Source organism: Dasypus novemcinctus, chromosome 2, assembly GCF_030445035.2.
Source record: "Dasypus novemcinctus isolate mDasNov1 chromosome 2, mDasNov1.1.hap2, whole genome shotgun sequence".
In the NCBI taxonomy this organism is placed as follows: Eukaryota; Metazoa; Chordata; class Mammalia; order Cingulata; family Dasypodidae; genus Dasypus; species Dasypus novemcinctus.
This window is the reverse complement of record NC_080674.1, coordinates 154,920,227-154,940,942: the sequence shown is the minus strand read 5'-3', so window position 1 is coordinate 154,940,942 and position 20,716 is coordinate 154,920,227. Positions and strand designations below refer to the sequence as shown.

General features: G+C 35.7%; 1 protein-coding gene across 2 annotated transcripts in view; it reads right to left on the bottom strand.

Moving 5' to 3' along the window:
* RBM27 (RNA binding motif protein 27) overlaps window positions 1-20,716 on the bottom strand; it is a 92,792-nt gene that overhangs the window by 44,410 nt on the left and 27,666 nt on the right. For both annotated transcript variants that reach the window (XM_004476578.2, XM_004476579.2), the window contains exons 8-12: window positions 19,756-19,890; window positions 11,189-11,353; window positions 9,447-9,596; window positions 6,408-6,552; window positions 5,643-5,796 (exon numbers count right to left, since the gene is read on the bottom strand). In XM_004476578.2, coding sequence (XP_004476635.1) covers window positions 5,643-5,796; window positions 6,408-6,552; window positions 9,447-9,596; window positions 11,189-11,353; window positions 19,756-19,890 — 749 coding nt within the window. The remainder of the gene's footprint in view (window positions 1-5,642; window positions 5,797-6,407; window positions 6,553-9,446; window positions 9,597-11,188; window positions 11,354-19,755; window positions 19,891-20,716) is intronic.

Below are 20,716 nucleotides of genomic sequence, written 5' to 3'. Positions count from 1 at the left end.
ATGGTAGACGGACGCCCTAACCACTGGACCAAAGTCTGTTTTCCCTCCCTCTTCTTAATAAACTCTTTACTCCCTTGCCTAAAAAAAAGTATGTATGTTTATATGTATTTTTCCATATAAATAAATAACAAAAGTATGTCTTTTCATCAAAAGATGAGCAGTGGCAAGATTTGGGTGATTTAATTTTCACTTGTGTTTAACATATTTTCAATTTTTGTAAAACCAGACATATAATGACACAGCACTCAGGGAAAAAACTGCTCAAAAATCTCTCATAGAGACAAACAACAAGATGGAGGCAGAGTACGGCGCTCCTAGAGTCAGCTCGTGCCACAGGGCAGTTAGTAATCACCCAGGGCTATCTAGAGTACCTGTTTGGGGGCTCCAGGAGACCAGAAGGGCATCCTGCAACATTCTTGAAAGAATGGAAGTAGGAGACTGCCCATCTGCAGAGAAGATTAGAAATAGAGCACTCTAGACCCTAGAAGCTAGTGCCCATCCTCCACTGGCAGCATAAACTGCCTAGGGAGCTATTCCACAGCTGGAATTGGAAACTCCACTTTCCAAAAACAGGGGAGGAAAAGAAGACTGGACACAAACTTCAGCTACTGATTAGTAAATTTGGTGGGCTATAGTATAATACTAAAATCAGCTCAAGTTAGAACCTATCCAAGTCAGAAAGAAGCTGGTAGCTGCCATTTTAACTCTACCCCTGGCTTCTTTCACCTGGATTGGCCTGCAGCCCTAAGCTAGGCTTTACCCCACTCCTAGCAGGCAGGAGGCTGGTAGGGCCTGTATCAGCCTTTCCGGGTAATTGCAGGTACATTCGGTTAGCACAGACTGAATAGTAAGAAGTCTACTGGGTTTTGGACTAGCATGGCATAACTGCTGACCACACTTGCAGCTCCATCCCCAACCCTGGCAAAGGAGGAAGGAGCATGATGCTTCATCAGTCTCTCTGGGCAACTATACGCTAGGCCTGTACAACTTGGATTATTACACACAGCTGTGGCTCTGTCCCTACCCCTGGAAAAGGGGAAGTTGGGAGAAGCTTCACTGGTCCCTGGGGCAATAAGGGCAGCCTGAGCCTCCACAGCTTATAGCACCAACTACATCTTTGGCTCCTACTACACAATGAACAAAGGAGAAAAGGCAAGAAAGCCCTAAACTAAAGAGAGACACTGCACCCAGAATAAATATATCTAGTAAGCCAGATGCCAAGACACCAACAAAAAATTACAATCCACACCAAGAAACAGGAAGATATGGCCCAGTCAAAGGAACAAGCCTCCAGATGACATAAAGGAGTTGAGACAACTAATCACAGATGTTTAAACAAATCAATAAGACGGCTGAAGAGATTAAGGATACTAAGAAGAAGGTGGACGAGCACCAAGAAGAAACTGAAAGCATACATAGAAAACAGCAGGTCTTACAGATATGAAAGGTGCAATAAATGAAATTTAAAATGCACTAGAATCATGTAACCGCAGATTTGAGGAGGCAGAAGAAAGAACTGGTGAGCGTGAAGAAATGGTCTCCAAAAGTGAACATACAAAAGAATGGATGAAGAAAAGAATGGAAAAATTGAACAAGGTCTCAGAGAACTAAACAACAGTAAGAGATGTGCAATCATACGTGTCATGGGTGTCCCAGAAGGAAAAGAGGAGGGAAAAAGAGCAAAAGGAATATTTGGAGAAATAATGGTAGAAAATTTCCCAACCACATCGAAGGACATGGGTATCTATGTCCAAGAAGCACGATGTACTCCCATCCAAATAAATCCAAACAGACCAACTCAGAGACATATACTAATCAGAATGTCAAACGTCAAAGACAAGGAAAGAATTCTGAGTGCAGGAAGAGAAAAGCAATGCATAATATATAAGGGGTACCCAATAAGAATAAGTGCTGATTTCTCATCAAAAACCATGGAGACAAGAAGACAGTGGTATAATATATCTAAGATCCTGCAAGTGAAAAATTTCCAGCCACAAATCTTTTATCTGGCAAGACTATCTCTCAAAAAATGAAGTTAAAGTTTAGAATATTCACAGATAAACAGAAACTGAGAGAGTTTGAAACCAAGAGACTGCCTTTGCAGGAAATACTAAAGGGTATGCTACAGTCTGACAAGAAAAGACAGGAAAGTCTCAGAAGAGACTCTAGAAATGAAGACTATACCAGTAAAAGTAACTAAAATCTCAAAAGAATGGTGAAAATAAAATACAACAGATAAAACCCAAAGGTCAAAATGGGTGAAATAAGAACTTCCTTTACAGTAATAACACTGTCAATGGATTAAAATCTTTAATCAAAAGACACAGACTGGCAGAATGGTAAGAAAATATGAGCTACCTATACGCTGTCTGCAAGAGACTCACCTGAGACCCAAAGTTACCAATAGATTCTAAGTGAAAGACTGGAAAAATATAGTCTATGTATGAAGTAACCTAAAAAAAAAAGAAAAAGAAAAAAAAAAAAAAGAAAAGCCACAGTAGCTATACTTATATCAGATGAAATAGGCTTTAAAAGAAATTAGTAGGGGCATTATCATAGTGGGTAGAGATTCACACAATAACCAAAAGAATACTGAAGTCCCATCTTGGGGAGCTCTGCCACATTCTCTACTGGAACAGCAACAATCCCCGAAGTGCAGGGCAATGACTAGTGCAGAAGGATGGTCCACTGACAGGCCTTTAATATTGACGATTATGCTTATGAGCTTTGCTCTTGAAATTACAGCTTAGCCTAGTCCTACAGGGTGCCTAAGAGTTACCTCCTGAGAGCCTCCTTGTTGCTCAAATGTGGCCTCTCTCTAAGCCAAACTCAGCATATAAATGCATTACTTTCCCCCCCAGTGTGGGACATGACTCCTGGGGATAAGCTTCCCTGGCACCAAGAGATTACTACCACCAACTAGCACCAACTAGCAATGCAACTAGAAAAAGACCTTGAATAAAAGGGAGAAAAGGTAATGAAATGAGTTTACATGGCTAAGAGACTTCAAAGTGAGTTAGGTCATCCCAGAGGTAATGCTTATGGATGTCTCAGCAGTATCTAATAGGCTGCCAAAGTAGATACTACCATAAATAGTGGGGCACCTGAGGGTTCCAGAGACACCCAGGTCCTACAGTCATGGCAGATAGCTCTGAAGTCTGATGCCTTGCCAGTGGGCCCTACTTTGGAGTTCATGCTCCCCAGTGTGACAGAGTTGGACTCAGTTGTGACTTCTCTACACATGCTTCTTCTGCCCCTTCTATTTGAATCTATATTTTATGCTGGAGTTGGTAGGTGTACGTCCAAGACACTTGAATCTTTGGGCTATGCATGTGCCAACTGGGCCCTATGTCTCAGCAGAGTTGCAACACGTACTCACCAGTTCACGGAACTCACCCAGGACAAGTAACAAGGAGATGAGGATGGACAACCACCATATCAAGGAACAGAGAGAGTCTACAACTGCAAGCAAGAGAGTCCCATCCATGAGCCGCATGAGATCAAGGTCCCCTCTCAATGAGAGGTGGAGAGGGCATCACCATCCCAGAATCCTCAGGATTGGGGAATAAAATATGGACTAGAGTGGATTTACTGGCATTCTACTATAGATTTACAGGGATTCTAGCAATGGAATAAATTTTATCTTTGATGTGGAGACAGTGGCCACTGGAGATGCTGAAGGCAGGGAGAGGGAAAAAGAAGTATAATATCGGGTCATTTTTGGGACTTAGAACTGTACTGACTGCCATTGCATGACAGACACTAGCCATTATATATACTGCCATAACCTACAATATTCAGTGGGAGAGAGTGCAAACTACAATGTAAACTATAATCCATGCTTAGTGGCAATGCTCCAAATGTGTTCATCAATTGAAATGAATGTATCATTCTAAGAAAAGAGGTTGTTAATGTGGGGAAGAATGGGAAGTGTGGGGAGTAGGGCATATTTGTTTGCGTAAAATTTTGTGTAATGTAAGTATCTTTTAAAAAATATATAAAAGAAACTAGTAATGCACAATCTGATAAGGAAGTCAGGGGAAAAAATTCCATTTACAACAGCAACTAAAAGAATCAAATATTAGGAATAAATTTAACTAACGATGTACAGCACTTGTTCTCAGAAAACTACAACTCATTGTTAAAAGAAATTTAAAAAGACCTAAATGACTGGAAGAACATTCCATGCTTATGGATGGGAAGACTAAATATCATTAAGATACCAACTTTACCCAAATTGTTTATGCAGATTCAATGCAATACCGATAAAAATTCCACCATTTCAAAAAACAAATGGAAAACAGATCATCAAATTCATTTGGAAGAATAAGGGGTCCTGAATAGCCAGAAACATCTTACAAAGGAAACACGAAGTTGGAGGACTCTCACTTCCAGACTTTAAAAATCATATTACCTTGATTCAGTGGAAAAAACAGCATGGTACTGGCATAAAGACAGACACATAGACCAAATAAACTGAACTGATGGTTCAGAAACAGACCTTCACATCTATGGTCAAGTGATTTTATAACAAATGTCTCACAATGCAAGGTGTTGGTGGTGGGCTGATGTATGGTATCCCTATATGATGTTATGCATGTTTGCTTTGTAAGTTCACAACTTTTACTACACACTTGTTTATGCTTGTTCATGTATAAATGATATAAAAACTAATAACATTAATAATATATAGGGTGGGTTGGCGGAAAAAAACACCAAATGTAGGATACTTTGGTTAGTATTAATATTTTGAGGATGCTCTTTAATCATTAGTTAAAAATGTTTCACAACAATGCAAGGTACTGGTAGTAGGATAAGGTATGAGAGCCCTGTATGATATTATATATGTTTGTTTTATAAGTTTACAACTATTACTGTAGACTTACTGTTTAAGTACATTTATATGAGTGATATGCTTCAATAATTTTTTAAAAGGGGAAAAAAACCTCTCATAAAGAATACTTTGGGACATTTCATTGAAATACCAAGTCTCCTAGTACTACCTTATTAAATTCAGTTACGTAAATTGTATTTTGGTTTGATGCCTACACTTAAGTACTAGGGGTAACACACTGAAACTAGCCTTCAAGTACCCTCAATTACAGCATAACACCTGGCCACAAATTTATAAATCCAAATATTTAACAAGTAGACAGCAAAATATAAAAACTATAGTTTATGTGATTTTAGATAGCATATTTAACTGCCTAGAATTGTGAAAATTAGAATCATACGTAACAGATTATTTCAAAATAAAAGAGTCAGTTAGTAGACAAGATGACAATCTTAGAAATTAGTAAAAACCTCAGCTCCCAATTAGAAATCTCAAAGAGATTTAAAAAATAAAGTCATTTGTTCAAGATAGAACTATAAACAAGAAAGGAGTACCTAGCCCAGTGTCTTTCAGGAAGAAGTTGCAGAAAAGAAACAAGAAATCACAAGAACGAATTCAGCTTAAACAGTCATCGTAAAGGTGGATATATATGCAAATGTGTGTGTGTGCGTGCATGCATATATATATATATATATAACATATATAACATATAACATATATAACATATACATATATAGAACAGTTTTCAATACTTAGCACGGATACCCACAAAGTGCCCAGATTCCATCACTAATACAGCCACATTTACCTGGATGTTAACAATAGTTCCAAATTTGCTGAAGTGTTCATTGAGCTTGGTAATGTTGTTCAATTCCTGAGGGATTTTCTTGACTTCTAATTTGGTGTTTGTATACTGATTCTTTCGCAAGAATCCTGGTTTACTCTGATTGTTATTCCCTTGCCTGAAAGGAATATTAATAGATCTTGGTTAATTTTCTCAACTCATGCCTAGCCAAAGGATATGTCACTAAAGAATGTAAGGTAACATTTATCAAAACATGTCTTTTGCAAAACCTTAACATTCTTCAGAAATCACTAATTTTCACATCATCCTGATTACATGGGTACAGAACATTTTATAAACAGAGAGAAAGAAGAGTAAAATAGCAAATGATTATAAAAAGTAGAAGCCTGAGACTAAAAATCAGATGCTAAAAAGAGCCACCACAATTTTCAAAGAGTCAAATTAAAGCAAGAATAGAGCAGAATAGAACATCATTTTTTATGGTGCTTTTTTAAAACTTCTGAAAAGGTACTGAACCTTTTTCTTCTTTTCTATTCAATTCCAGTGTCTTAATGATTTTTAATGTTGGGTTAAGTATAGAAATAGGTAAAACTTTATAATATCTATTATGAATATTGTAGTTTTTTTTATTTTTAGGACTTTCTAAAGATGCTCTTGGAACCCTACCTTTGAGACACAGTTTGAAAAGTACTGATAAATGACAACTCAAGTATACAAATTTACTAATGCAATATCATAACAAAAGCATTAATTAACAAATGATCTTACTTTCCCAGCCATGGTTTCTTTGTGAGTGGCCCTTCCAAACCACTCACAACTCTTTTCCGGCTATCTGGTTCAAGAACTACTCTGGTTATGTTGCTATTAACTGAAACAGGAACTGGTGGTTCAGTCTGGATGACAATGTTAGCAGCTGTTGAATACACACAAAAAAATCAGATTACTGATAATGCACTGTATTTGGGGAGTTTTACACAATTAAAATATTTGGTTCAAAAGCTAAAAGGCACTGCAAATGGTGTTCTTCTACTATAATTTACTTATCAGAAATGCCTAACAAAATGATCAACTGCCTCCTTTTTAAAAAAAATAGAACATCCAAGTTTATAAAAAGGCAATCTCCAATGTAATAACTGTTTTAGACAAGGATTATCAATGGACGTAAAACATATCAGAGAAAAGTTGTTTTGGAGAACAAGATCTTCATTGTGAGTATTACTCACTTTACAATGGAGAGATCTAGTGGTTATCATAAACCTTAGGCAAGCAATCAAACAGCATCTTCATAGACATTCTGACGTTATTTGCCTTCTGATGTGATTTAACAAGAAGCTCACTACATTATCAGAACTGTATCTTAAGATATTATGGAATTATGATCTTATGTGTAGCAATGATATTGTGCTTATATGGGACTATATCTTATTCTTAGATATAAGCTAAAAATTTAAGAATAAAATTCATGATGCCTACAACAATTTCAAGTAATTCAATAAAAAAAAAAGAAGAGAGAGGACATACACATATTAGTGAGTATATGCATGCTCAAATTTCAAAATGTTACACCACTGGTGAATGTAGACAAAGGTATTTACATTCACCAGTGGTGTAATATTTTACACTTCTTTTGATTTTCTGTAGGTCTGAAATTCTTCAAACTAAAAAGCTGGGAGAAAGAATTCAAAGCCAATATTATATATTGGTACACTTCTCCCACAACAATTAAGACTGAAATCTATGAGAAACTGACCTTAAGCTGGTTGCCTGTGGGTGGGGGAAGGTATTTTAAAAAAGAAAATAACACAAAACTATGCCTGCTACATTCTGTTTCCTGAGTTATCTTCAGCAACTCCAACAAAAATAAAATAAGCAGCAAAGAAAAACATATTAGGGTGAGATGTCAGGATAGGGATGGCATGGAGAGTGCTATGTGCCATTTAACCTGTGTAACACGGAAACCACGATATAACCATTCATATAATATAGATGTCTTTTTTTTTTTTTTTTAAGATTTTTAAATTTACTTCTCGCCCTCCCATCCCGACCCCCATGGTCTGCTATATGTATCCATTTGCTGTAATTTTTCTGTGTCTCCTTGTATTCTCATTAGGTGGCTCCAAGAACCAATCCTGGGACCTTCCGGAGTGTGAGAGAAGCAATCATTCTCTTGCACCACCTCAGCTCCCGGTTCTGCTACATCTCTTACTGTCTCTCCTCTGTGTCTCTTGTTTTGCCATCTTGCTGTGTCAGCTCTCTGCATTGGCCAGCACTCCTGCGGCGGTGGTCCTGGGCACCAAACCCTGGACCTCCTATATGGTAAACGGGAGCCAACTGCTTGAGTCACATCCACTTCCCATAACATATATTTCTTATAGCCCAGAAACTCCATTAGACTCTGGGTATAAATTAGTGAATAAAATAGGTATGATCCCTGTTCCCATACAGTTTATGATTGCAGAAGGGTAACTGATAGCAATTATTGTGATGGCATGATGCACTCTAGAATTTGAGACCTATTATCTCTTCCCTAAAAGTTATTACCACCTGGCATTGCCTAATGTTTTTCATTATTTAAGTGCCTTATAGAAAGGGAACAAGATATAGCTAAAGGTTCAGTTGCCCAAGATGACATAGCAAGCCTGTGGTATACGACCCATTTGCTTTCTTCACTGAAAAAATTGAGAGAAATTATCTTGATCGTGGTGTATAATCTGTATAGACAGACCAGGCTAGAAACAAAGGGAAGACTTAAAATTACCGAGAAAATGATCTCCCACTAATTTCAGGTAATTTGGTAATAACATATTATTACAGCATAGATGGTAAGAGTATATCCTTTGGAATCAGATAGACCTGGGTTCAAATTCCAGTTCTGCTACTTATTAGTATATGAACTTGGGCAAATTCTTTAACCTCTCTAAGCCTCTGTCTTCATCTATAAAAAAGAAAAAAATAGCACCTCTTCTGTGTTGTAAGGAGTATAAGAAATAATACTACATGTAAATGTATTTGGTATAATCCTCATGCAAAATCTGTTAACTTGTAGTAACAACTGTGAAATTAATTACAGTAAAGTTAACTTTTAAAAAGTTAACAAAATCAGGATAGGAAAGAAGGTAAGAACAAGAAAATGGTTGCCATATGATTAAACCATAAAAATAGTGTCAAGATGGCCCATGGCCAGTCACTCAAAATCTAATCATAATAGTAAGTTAGAAACTGGAATCTCACCCCTTTTTTCAGGGGTGGGGGATAGGGATGGACATTAACTCATGTTAAATGTTAATGCTTGCATTAAATACTGGGTTTGCTTTATTTTTAAGATTTGTGACTATACTTTGTATAGGTTCTAGAATATGGTTGTAATCACAGGTTCTAAAAATCATCAAATGATACTTTTACTGCAGTACATAAGGTTCTCAATGTTATTAGTATTAAATTTTAATGGTCATTTAAGAGTCTTAAATGATATGTTTTTTGAAGGGAAGGGGCCATGTCTTTTCATCTTTCTATACCCAATATTTAGCCTAGTACACAGCTAAAATAGTCTACAATCCTACCCAAAAAAGCTATTAAGTAACATTATATGTGTTTAAAAATAAAGAGTCTAATTATAGCTTTAAAATAAAATTTGGAGATAAAGTTATCTAAACATATTTGAGATAATTACTCACAGTACCCTTCAAAAAACATACTGTGTATTTTTAGACTTCAATCTCCTCAAGTGAAGTGAGAAATGCAAACGCAATAACCATACCTAGCAACTGCATAACAATTAACCTCAGAAAAATTTCAAGGCATTCTCACCTCTTGGATTTGCATCCATATCTCCAGATGTTAGGCCAATCAGGTTTGGGCGTTGTGTCTGTGTTCTTGAAAAAAATTGTCTGTACTGAGATCTACCAGAACTGGTAATACTAGGAGCTTCTGGGTTATAACCATCTGGTTCATATGTATCTGAGAGGAGACGAAACAAAAACAAACAACAAATCAGAAATATTATAGTTAAACTGTTCCTGACTATTATAAAATGAACAATTTCCAAAATATTTGTTTTCTTCAATAAATATTATCATATCAACCCATGCATTCTCTTTTTGATTTATAGTACATGGATACACCTTTCGGCAATAAAAGAAAAAACAGCTCCTGTTACAAAACATTGATATAAATCCATTCACCATTCCTACATGCTGATATATTTCCAGATTCATTCACCTAGCCATTCTTATCTTGTATTAACAAACTGATTCAAATTTCAATGTACATTTTTTAAAGAAAATTTGTTTTCATGTACCTGATACCATATTGAAAGACTGGTTGAGTTTCATGTTATCTATCATATCCTACCAATTCCTAGGTACTTTTTTAACTAGGGAAAAAATCAATCTACTCATCTGACCATCTGAACTTTAAACAGGAGATAAAATAGCTGGTGTCATACATAAAACAAATTCCAAATGGAACAGCCAAGAAATAATTTTATATCTATAAATATAATAATCTTGCCACCACCTTTCTCATCAATGCCACTTTTGATGTGTTTTCTCTACAAATCAAATTTTAACTTTTAAAATTCTAATGCTAAATAACTATTTCTTTAGAATTAAAAAAAAATTCGGAAAGTGTTCATCTCTAAATGGTATATATCCTCTTCATCCTAACGTAAAATGAAAGTCAATTAAGATTGACTAAAGACACTGATATTTAGAACTATGATTTAGGAGTCTGTACCTCTTTTACTTTTTTAATGGACAAATGTCTTATGTTGTTCACATTAAGTTTCAACCACAAGGTAAGATATATTGAAATCTTTATTATTGGTCAATCCCTTCTATGATTCAGAGTACAAGATCTGCAAATTATGATAAAGAGTTTTCAGCTACTACTCAGTACTCCTGACATAAAATCTACAGTGAAGGCCACAGAAAGTTTTAAATAAGGTTCATAATCAAATGACCTTTTTCGATAAAATTCTGGGAATATGCAGTACTGCAAGAAACTTAATCTTTTAATAAATTATGATGAACTGAGATTTAAAGGTGAGGTAAAAAATGTTTAAAACCCCTTGAGATATCCACAAAACACTCCATAAATCCTCAAAAAGCACATGCTAAGTAAGAGATGGAAGAGTTTTCAAGAATCACTACATTATACCCAGCAAGGGGCAGAGGGAAAAAAACATGTTCATCCATTGTAAGAAAAAAGAAGTTTGTTTTTGTTTCATTTTAAAGAAAGATTAACCTACTTTTTCTTGTAATGTAGGTTCTTATCTAACAGATTAGAAATTAGCTCAGAACTAACATAGCTTGTTACCCAGGAACTAAAAGTAAATACAGAGGACACCAGAGATGACAGACACAGGAGGCCTAATCATGTAGCAGTCACTAGGGAAAAATGAAAAAAGCAGAGGAACAGAAAATAAAACTACCTAAGAGCTTTAATGTGAATTTGTGGCTGCAGATCAGGATTCCAGGTCACCTCTTAGGCTGGCCAGCTTAAGGAACAAAAGATTAGCAAAGTAAATGGCCATCTGTAGCAAAGCTTACCTGGGACCAGAGGGGTGGGGCTGGAGACTGAGGTATGGTACCCAATGGAAGATCCCATAAGGTTGCGAGGTGGCACCAAACGAGCTGCCAACAGAGGAGGCGGCGTCCCCAACTGAAGTCGCTCAGATGCAGCAGCACCATGTTCACGAGAGTACATGGGCTGTCCTAGAGAGAAAAGAATGGGAGAACAGCTGGGATTAAGTCACAAGCTTCTCTTAAATAATGATGTACTTCCCAGTCAAGAACAAAGAAATTATACCAAAAACAGTAGATGAAGGAGAGGTTACTGATTCTTTCTAATTCAAAAAAGGTCAAGGAACTAGTTGCATCATGGTATAAAGAAAGAGTAATAATTGGGTAGTACGACTGTATAATCTCTTCTTTTACAATCTTACATGGGAGAGCCATGTACTTATTTAACCCAAAGCTAAAAATTCAGCTGCTTCAAGTTATCAGGCAAAGGATCCCTGAGGTATTATTACACAGAATTTTGAATCCAATGAGACATGCAGATAATACACTGTCACATCCATTTAAAGAAAAACAAAAACTCTCCCCCCATCCACACAATTTCAGGTTTGTACAAAATATACTTGCGAATGGAAAAAAGGGTAATAATAAAGGAATTAAAAACAAAAATAAAGACTACCACAAGCATATCTCACAGAGAATAAGAAATGTTCAAGAGGGAAAAAAGTTAACAAGATAGTAAAAATGTTATCCCCCTGAACAGGTAGATAACAAATGCAGATGTAAGCCTTCTGGATTATTGTGATTAATAGATAAAAGAAAAAATGGCAGAATCCTAGATAAACAGATTAGCCACTATACATATGGAATTACTATACATATTAGAAACCATTTTTTTAAAGAAAACATATTTAGGGTTTACAAATATTGTTGCAAGAATGTCAGGCACAAAGAAGCAGAACAAGATTTTAAAAAAAGATAAGGTATCAAGGAGCAAAACTTCCATTTGGTCATTTAATACTATCTTTTGTACTGACTATCCCACATGACACATACTTATGAGGCTTACGTCAGTATTTTATATCCAATTCAGACATTCACTATGTGACACAAGAAAAATAAAGTGGATGAGATTTTTTTACACTTGAGGGAATGACCTTAAAATTGTAAAATTTCTGAAGACTTTTAACAAAGCTTAACAGGACATGCTACAGAGTAATCATTTGATTTCAAAGTAAATGTTGAGGAGAAATAAATGTGCTAAATATTACTACACTTCTCTTCCCATATATGGAGCAAAGGAGGAGGTGACAAATCATATTTGCTATAGATAACATGACTGTTACTTGACATCAACCCTTTCCAAAATCTACATTAAAAAAGAAGCAATCAATCATACATTACAAAAACAATTTTGGCATATCCTCAATAATCTAAAAATAGTTGTAATCATGACCTATGGCAGAGAATTCCTTGCTAACAGTACCCTATCAACAGAACAAAGTAGCATGCTAAAGAGAAAAATCTCGGTCTTTATAACTGGTTTAAATTTATGATATAGCACTCAAATGAACTAAAAATATCTAATCAATGTCGCAAAGTAAATTAGAAACTAAAAGGCCATTGCACATAATCTATTTTTAAAACAAATGACAAAGAATATGCACTCAAACACTTCAGAAAGATGGTTGTTTATCCAAATGAAGCATGATTTTCTTAAACAATGCCTACTATAAACACTATTTTACTAAAAGAAACCCAGGTTCCTCAGATAAATGGCTGACTCTAGATCTGGGCAGAAAATATATAAGATGAGCCTGGATATACCTTGGTACATTTTGTTTTTCCAGAAGTAAGACAGCTAACAAAGACCCTGACATCATACACACACACACACACACACACACACACAAAATAAAAAACCCCAAAAGACCCTGGCATCACACACACACACACACACACAAAACAAAAAACCCCAAAACCCCAAAGAGTAAACATGAAGAGTTACCCCTGGTAAAAGATGAGTCAATTTGAACATCAAAAAGGACTGTAATAGGCAAAAACATGTCAACTATTGAGAGTCCATGAACTCATGATATTTTTAAAAAAATACAGTGGTCACCCTTTGGAAAATACTAGGGAATGCTGGAATATTCTCTTTTTGTTGCGTCATCTTGCTGCGTCAGCTCTCCACGTGTGCAGTGCCACTCTCGGTAAAACTGCATTTTCACGCGGGGTGGCTCTCTTTATGTGGTGCACTCCTTTGTGTGGGGCTCCCCTACTCGGGGAATACCCCTGTGTGGCACAGCACTCCTTGCATGCATCAGCACTGCGTGTGGGCCAGCTCACCACATGGGCCAGGAGGCCCTGGGTTTGAACCCTGGACCTCCCATATGGTAGGCAGAAATTCTATCAGTTGAGCCAAATTCGCTTCCCTGTGTATGGATTTAATCCTTACGTTTGAGAGATATGTACTTTAAGTTTTTCCAGAAGAAACGTTATGTTTGGGACTTGCTGTAAAATAATCAAATCAGTGGTAGTTTATAAATAATAGCAAGATTCCATGTTGAAAATCACTGAAGGGTACGGAGAATCAATTTACTACCTCTCTCCTTTTGTGCATATTTGAAATTTTCCATATATTCAGTTTTTTTATACATCAGAAACAGGTTATAATAATAGTGAAAATGAACCAGTCAGAATTGTATTCAAATTCGTTTTGGTCAGTCATGAGACCAACTGAGTAATCCCAAACTACAACATCCCCATCAATCAAAATTCATGTTCTTATCCCTTTTTTTTTTTTTTTAAAGATTTACTTATTTCCTGTGCCGCTCCCCCCACTTCATTCTTTTGTGCTCGCTGTCTGCTCTCTGTGTCCATTCACTGTGTGTTCTTCTGTTCTGCTTGTCTTCTCTTTAAGCAGCACCAGAAATGATTCTGGGACCTTCTGGAGTGGGAGAGAGACACTCAATCTCTCATGTCACCTCAGTTCCCTTATCTGCTCCGTCTCTTATTGTCTCTCCTGTGTCTCTTTTTGTTGCGTCATCTTGCTGCGCCAGCTCTCCAAGTGGCCAGCACTCCGTGTGGGCCAGCTCACCACACGGGCTAGCTTACCTTCACCAGGAGACCCCGGGAATAAAACCCTGGATCTCCCATATGGTAGACAGGAGCCCAATCACTTGAGCCACATCCACTTCCCACATGGTGTCATCTGAACTTGTTCATACATATTACATGCCTAATACTAATATTTTTACATTCTCAATATTAACTCTAGTTAGCTGAAGAAAGTCTTTATTCAAACAAATTTTGGCCATTCTGTGTAATTTTCCTGATTTTTGTCTCTTAGGAGTATTCACAGAAAAAATAATTTAGATAAATTTTAAACTAAACACTCAAATCTAAAGCTAATAATTTCAACAGTTATGCCTTCTAAATACTGGCCATATTTTTCATGCGTCTTCTCTGTGAGAATATGTGATCCTGCAAATTTCTGTCATCCCTAGGCCTAAACGGTGCCTGGTGCATAGTAGGAATTCAATAGTTGTTGAAAGAAGACATAAAAGCTTATCTATTAAAAGTACCCAATCATCTGGATGAACACTTATAAATGAAAATGGGTAATATGACAGCTAATGAAACACAAACCAAAGTAAATGAACAGGGAGAAAAATTCTAGATGATACACAAGGATTCTACTGGAAATGGATTCATTCTTCTAGACATCAAACTTCATTATTCTGCACAGAAAAATGTTACACATTCACAGAATTATATGGAAAGTTTAGGAATATAGTGTTTCAATAATTTTACAAAGTTAATACTAAGAAAAGTATTTTCTGGAAGATAAAGATTATGTATGTAACCTCCTTTGAAGAGTGATAAATGCCTAAGAATCACTGACCAGAATCCCAAGATGTTAAATCCTCTTCTTACTTTTTCACACATCCAGTATAGGAAACTTAGCAGTTATAAAATATTTTTACTATTCATCTTAAAATAAGGAGAAGAAACAGAGCAAAGAAAAAAAAAGCATTTGTTACCTCAATATTTTATATTAATAGTCTTATAAAAATCCAAAAACATACACTGAGTTGGTGGCTTCACATCTGGAGCAAAATGCTTAGGAACTTCAGAGGAAAACATGATTTTAAAAGGTATATGTCAGGGAAGCAGATGGGGCTCAAGCAGTTGGGCACCCACCTTCCATATGGGAGGTCTTGGGTTCAGGTCCCAATGCCTCCTAAAAAAAAAAAAAAAAAAGACGACAAGCACACAGAGAGTAGATAGCAAGTGCAAAACAACAAGGGAGTAGGGAGACAGAAGTAAAATATATCTTTAAAAAAATGAAAACTGGAAAAAAAGGTATATGACAGGGAGTGATGTGGTTCAGCGGTTGAGAGCCAGCTTCCCACATACAGGGTACTGGGTTCAATCCATGGCCCCGGTACCTCAAAAAAAAAAAATTTTTTTTTCAACTGTCCTCTTTCAGAACAAATGACAAATGCAGTCTAAAGGAAGGTTTAATTTTGGCAAAATTAGTTCCTTTGTCACCTATGTTTCTGCAGCACTCTGATCTTTAGCTATTACAAGAAAATGCACTGTGGTTTTGTTTTTTTTTTAATGTTTTTTCCCACTATTAGATATTTTAGCTTCTTAAGAATGACTTCTTATTCATCTGCATATTTCCAGTACTTAGTACTGAGCAGACTCTTACTTCTACCTCCAAAAACTCTAGATTTTGTTTTCCTATGTCTGAAATCTACTGACATGCTTATTACAAACCAAATACCATTTGATATGCCAGGGGAGTTTTTTCTACTTATAAGCATTATTTACATGCTGTGAATTTTAATAACTTCAGTGCAAACAAAATACCATTTATTTAAACCTTCCCAATATTTAAACTTCAGGATAGCTGATGAGCTCTACTACGTTACAAAACACATTTAAACATATAGCTTCTAATTTCATTTTAACCAAAGCAACTTCTAATTTTTTTGAAATTATCTATTACTGTACTTAGAAAAGTAAACATGAATATTTGAAGGATTCAGCTTATCTGTCTCAAAGGCAATAATTTGGGAAAAAAAAATTTTAAATCAACTGAATAGAAAGACATAACAAAATTACGAGTGACAAGTATACTAAACCAAAAAAACTTTTTAAATGTATTGATTATCAGGAACTCTTATAGGTTTTCAAACTTCTCTATAAATATTATAATCAAATTTTAGAGTTTTAAAAAACAAAGATCACAAAGTGGTTTGCACAGTAGTATGAATTTCTAATCAAAACAAATATTCTAAAACTTTCAAAATATTCAGCTGCGAACGAATTAAATCTCTTTGTAATTATTAACACATATGACTACCTTCTAAAGCAGAATATTTCACAAATGACACTGGAAAGTTAGCACCTTTTTGTTGGTCTAAGACAAAATGGGAAAAACAACATAATGAGTATGCTATAAAACCAAAAACAGAAGGATTGTCCTTTATTTTGAGATTATCTTTTTTGTTGTAAAATGTCTTTTTAAATTGAAGTGAGGGGAGCGGGTGTAACTCAATGGTTTGAGTGCCTGCTTTCTATGTATGAGGTCCTGGTTTCAATCCCTGGTACCTCCTAAAAATAAAATATTAAAATATTGAAATGATATATTTTCATATTCAGTCCTTAAGATGGTAAAATAAAAATTTATTACTATATTGGTTCCACACAATGATTTTCTTAGAAATGTTATCAGCCTCTGAAAAACAGATGTTTGGGTTCTCTGATATAAAGGCCTTCATTAATAAATCGCCAAATATGTTACATTAAAAAATAATAGAAAAATGGACTCTAAGCAATATGAGTGCAGGTATCTTATTCATCTTGGTTTATCACTATCTTACACAATGCCTGGAACACAGTAAGCACTCAACAAATATTTGCTCATTTAATAAATACTATGAAATGTTAACTGTCATATGTTTTAATTAAAATGACATTTTTAGAGTTAGTCAATGTTAAATTTAACAATATAAAAATAAATGGTAAATGCCAAACTTTTAAAAAATTAAAATTAAAATGGAATTTTTATAGTGAGCCACAAAGTTAAATTTAACCACATAAAAATACGCCATCTGCAACAGACTGAAATAATCCAATTTTTCATATTTATAAGTCCAAAAGCATTCAGAAATAAAGTTAAAAGCAGACTCAGGTATAGAACACACACGAAACAGGATCGGCCATAAATTGATAACTGCCGAAGTTGGGTGTTGGGTACATGGGAGTTCACTATCTTCTTTATTTTTATATATATTTGAAATTTCCCATAATTAAAAAAGGAATGCACCAATGGAACAAACACACATGTGAAAAAACACTAGTAAACTGAAGACTGTGACACTGAATATGAAACGAGAATCACTTAACAGATGAGATTTTCCTGTTCTGATGAAGCTCAGTTGCACATGGGATGTACACAAATAAAATATCAAAGAGTAGGCCTATCTACAATTATATGTTCAATGTATAATACGTAATTTTAGAACAGAACAATAATGTTACCAAGTATTAGAAGATCTGGGCCTTGAAAGGCATTAAAAAAATAGAAGCATATAGATAATAGTGAAAATGGCAAAAGAAAGTTGAGGCATGACAGGATACAAAGGTTATGATAGGCCTGTCCAGAGAAAATGCATGTTGGTGAAGTGAAATAAGATGACCAAAATGGTGGACCAGAGTCTAGTAAACATTAGAAGCTACAGAGGAGGGGGGCAGGTGTAGCTCAGTGGTTAAGTGCCTGCTTCCCATGGGTAGGGTCTTGGGTTCAATCCCTGGTACCTCCTAAAACAAAAAAAGAACAGGCTATAGAGGAAGAAATACTGGTCAATGAAGAGCCCTCATTAGCGACCGTCATGGTTGGTTTTCTCAGGAAAATTAGTTTAGCAGCTCTATGTGGTGTGACTTAAGGGTGAAAAATAATGGAGTCAAGAAGATTGCTGCAATAATTGAAATGTGAGTGATTCAGGTATGGACAAGGGCAGAAGCCATAATAGGAATAGAAAGAAAGGGATACTTCAAAAGAAAAGAGAAAGATTTTTGACTAGATATATAAAAGCAAAGCAATGAGTTAGTGATGTCAAGGCTTTAATTCTGGGTGAATATCACGGCCATTGACAAAGACAGGGGTGGTGGGAGCTAGAGACTTAAGGAGAACAGAATACGTTTGATTTTAGAGAGTGAAATCTGAGGAGACAATAATAACTACTATAATATAATAATTAATCTCGTTTATACTTAAGTAGATGCCAGGAACTATTCAAGATGTTCTATATGTATTCATTCATTTACTCTGCCAAACAGCTCTAATGAGATGGGTAACATTATCTCCATTTTACAGAAGAGGAAACTGAGATATCAAGAGGTTAAATGACTTGTCCAAGGTGACACAAACATAAGTGATATAATTAAGATTTCAACCTGGCAGTTGCTGAACTTCCTCTCCATGAGATAATGGAGATGAAGAAATGTTTAGGAGGCAAAACAAACTTTGTATACGATAAACACAGTTACAGAGAAGATGAACATAGCCATAAAATGACCTACCACTTTGGAAAAAAACTCACAATCTGACATTTTTTAATAACCAACTACCTTCTTTTTGTGTTTTTGAAGAAAGGGATTCTTTTTAAAGCCTTCATAAACCAAACACACCCAAAACAAAAACACTAAGAAATAAAAGAGAATTGGTATGTAAGAGAACCATGTTATTAGTTAAGCATTTATTTTACAAAATTTTAAATGATGTTCTCTGGGAAGCGGATGTGGGCTCCCATCTACCATATAGGAGGTCGAATTTGATTCCCAGGGCCTCCTGGTGAAGGCAAGCTGGCCTGCATGGAGAGCTGATACAATAAGATGATGCAACAAAAAAGAGACACAGAGGAAAGATAATGAGAGACACAACAAACCAGGGAGCTGAGGTGGCTCAAGTGACTGAGTGCCTCTCTCCCATGTCAGAAGGTCCCAGGATCGGTTCCAGGTGCTTCCTAAAGAGAAGACAAGAAGAGAAAACAAGCAGACACAGAAGAACATGCAGCAAATGGTCACAGAGAACAGAGAGCAAGCACGAGTGGCAGAGGGGAGGGATAAATAAAAATAAATCTTAAAAAAGATGCTCTCTATCTTCACTCGAGTTTCCAAGTTAAATAAATGATTTTTATAAAAACTTCATCCAGCTTTTTTGTATGCCTCTTAGGAATGAAGCCTTATGTTTTAGAAGCTCAATTAGAGAAACAATCTTTGAACAGAAGCTTCAGAATGAATTTCCTTTAGATGAGACTAAGAATATTGCTACTTCATGGAGGAGTAGACTTCTTCACAACAGAAGGTCTGCCCTTCTTCCTCATTTCCAAAGAAAACTAAAATATGGCCTTATAGCATAACTGCTAATAAACTGCCCCCAGAATACATACATAACTTTTACAGTAACACAGTCCATAAAAAAATTCGAGTCTTTAAAAATTTAACATTATATGAAAAACTCTGTACATAAAATTGCCTATCTAAACTTTAGTGATTTAAATTAAACAACATTTACGTACGTTCTGATACTGTATAAAGGAGGTTCTGGGGTAAAGGAGGAGGTAGTCTTGCTCCCACTGGTGCAAGATTGGGTACTGCACTTGTTCCAGTCTGGTCACGGTTGTTTATCAAGCTTGACTGTGTTATGGGTGGTCCTACAAGTAAAAAATGAAAGAGCATTAACGTTTCATAGCTATTAAAATTATTCACTATACTAATACTAATATGGACATTCATACTTAATATACCTACTTTGGCTTTGAATAGATTTAAGGAATTTAATATATGCAGGCTTAGGCACTGTGAGTTGCATAATTAAAATAGTACTCTTAGTTCTTCAACAGGCAAAATTAATCTAGGGTGGAAAAAAATCACAACTGGGGAACAGATGTTGCTCAAGTGGTTGGGGGCCTGATTCCCACATATGAAGTCCAGGGCTCACTAAATCCCCCACCCAGGTGCCATAAAAAATTTTCTTTTAATTTAAAAAATCACAATTGACAACTGATTGCCTCTGGGGTACGTGGGGATGGAGAAGGTCTGAAAGGGGCTTGAGGGAACTTTCTGGGAAGTTTATAATGTTCTACAGAACTCAAAAGCTAATGATAAGTATACCGATGTGTACTAATATCTGCAGCTTACAGTGAAATGCATCAAAAATAAAACTGGAGAGGTGGAAAGATGTGATAATGCAAATACAATAAAATGTTAATTATAGTGAGCATATGGGTTTACAATTCTTTCAACTACTATTTGAAAATTTTCATAGTAAAAAATTGGGGCGGGGGGGGACAACATTCTTAGATTTAACTTTTAAATAGTTATGTCCCCACTGGCCCACTGGTCCCTCCCTACCCACTACATTGAAATTATATCTTCTATTGTTAGATTTTCTGTATGTGAAGATGCTTCTTCATCTGGGGAATGAAATCACAGCTTGAGATTCACAATTTACACTATTTATCTGACAATAATATATAG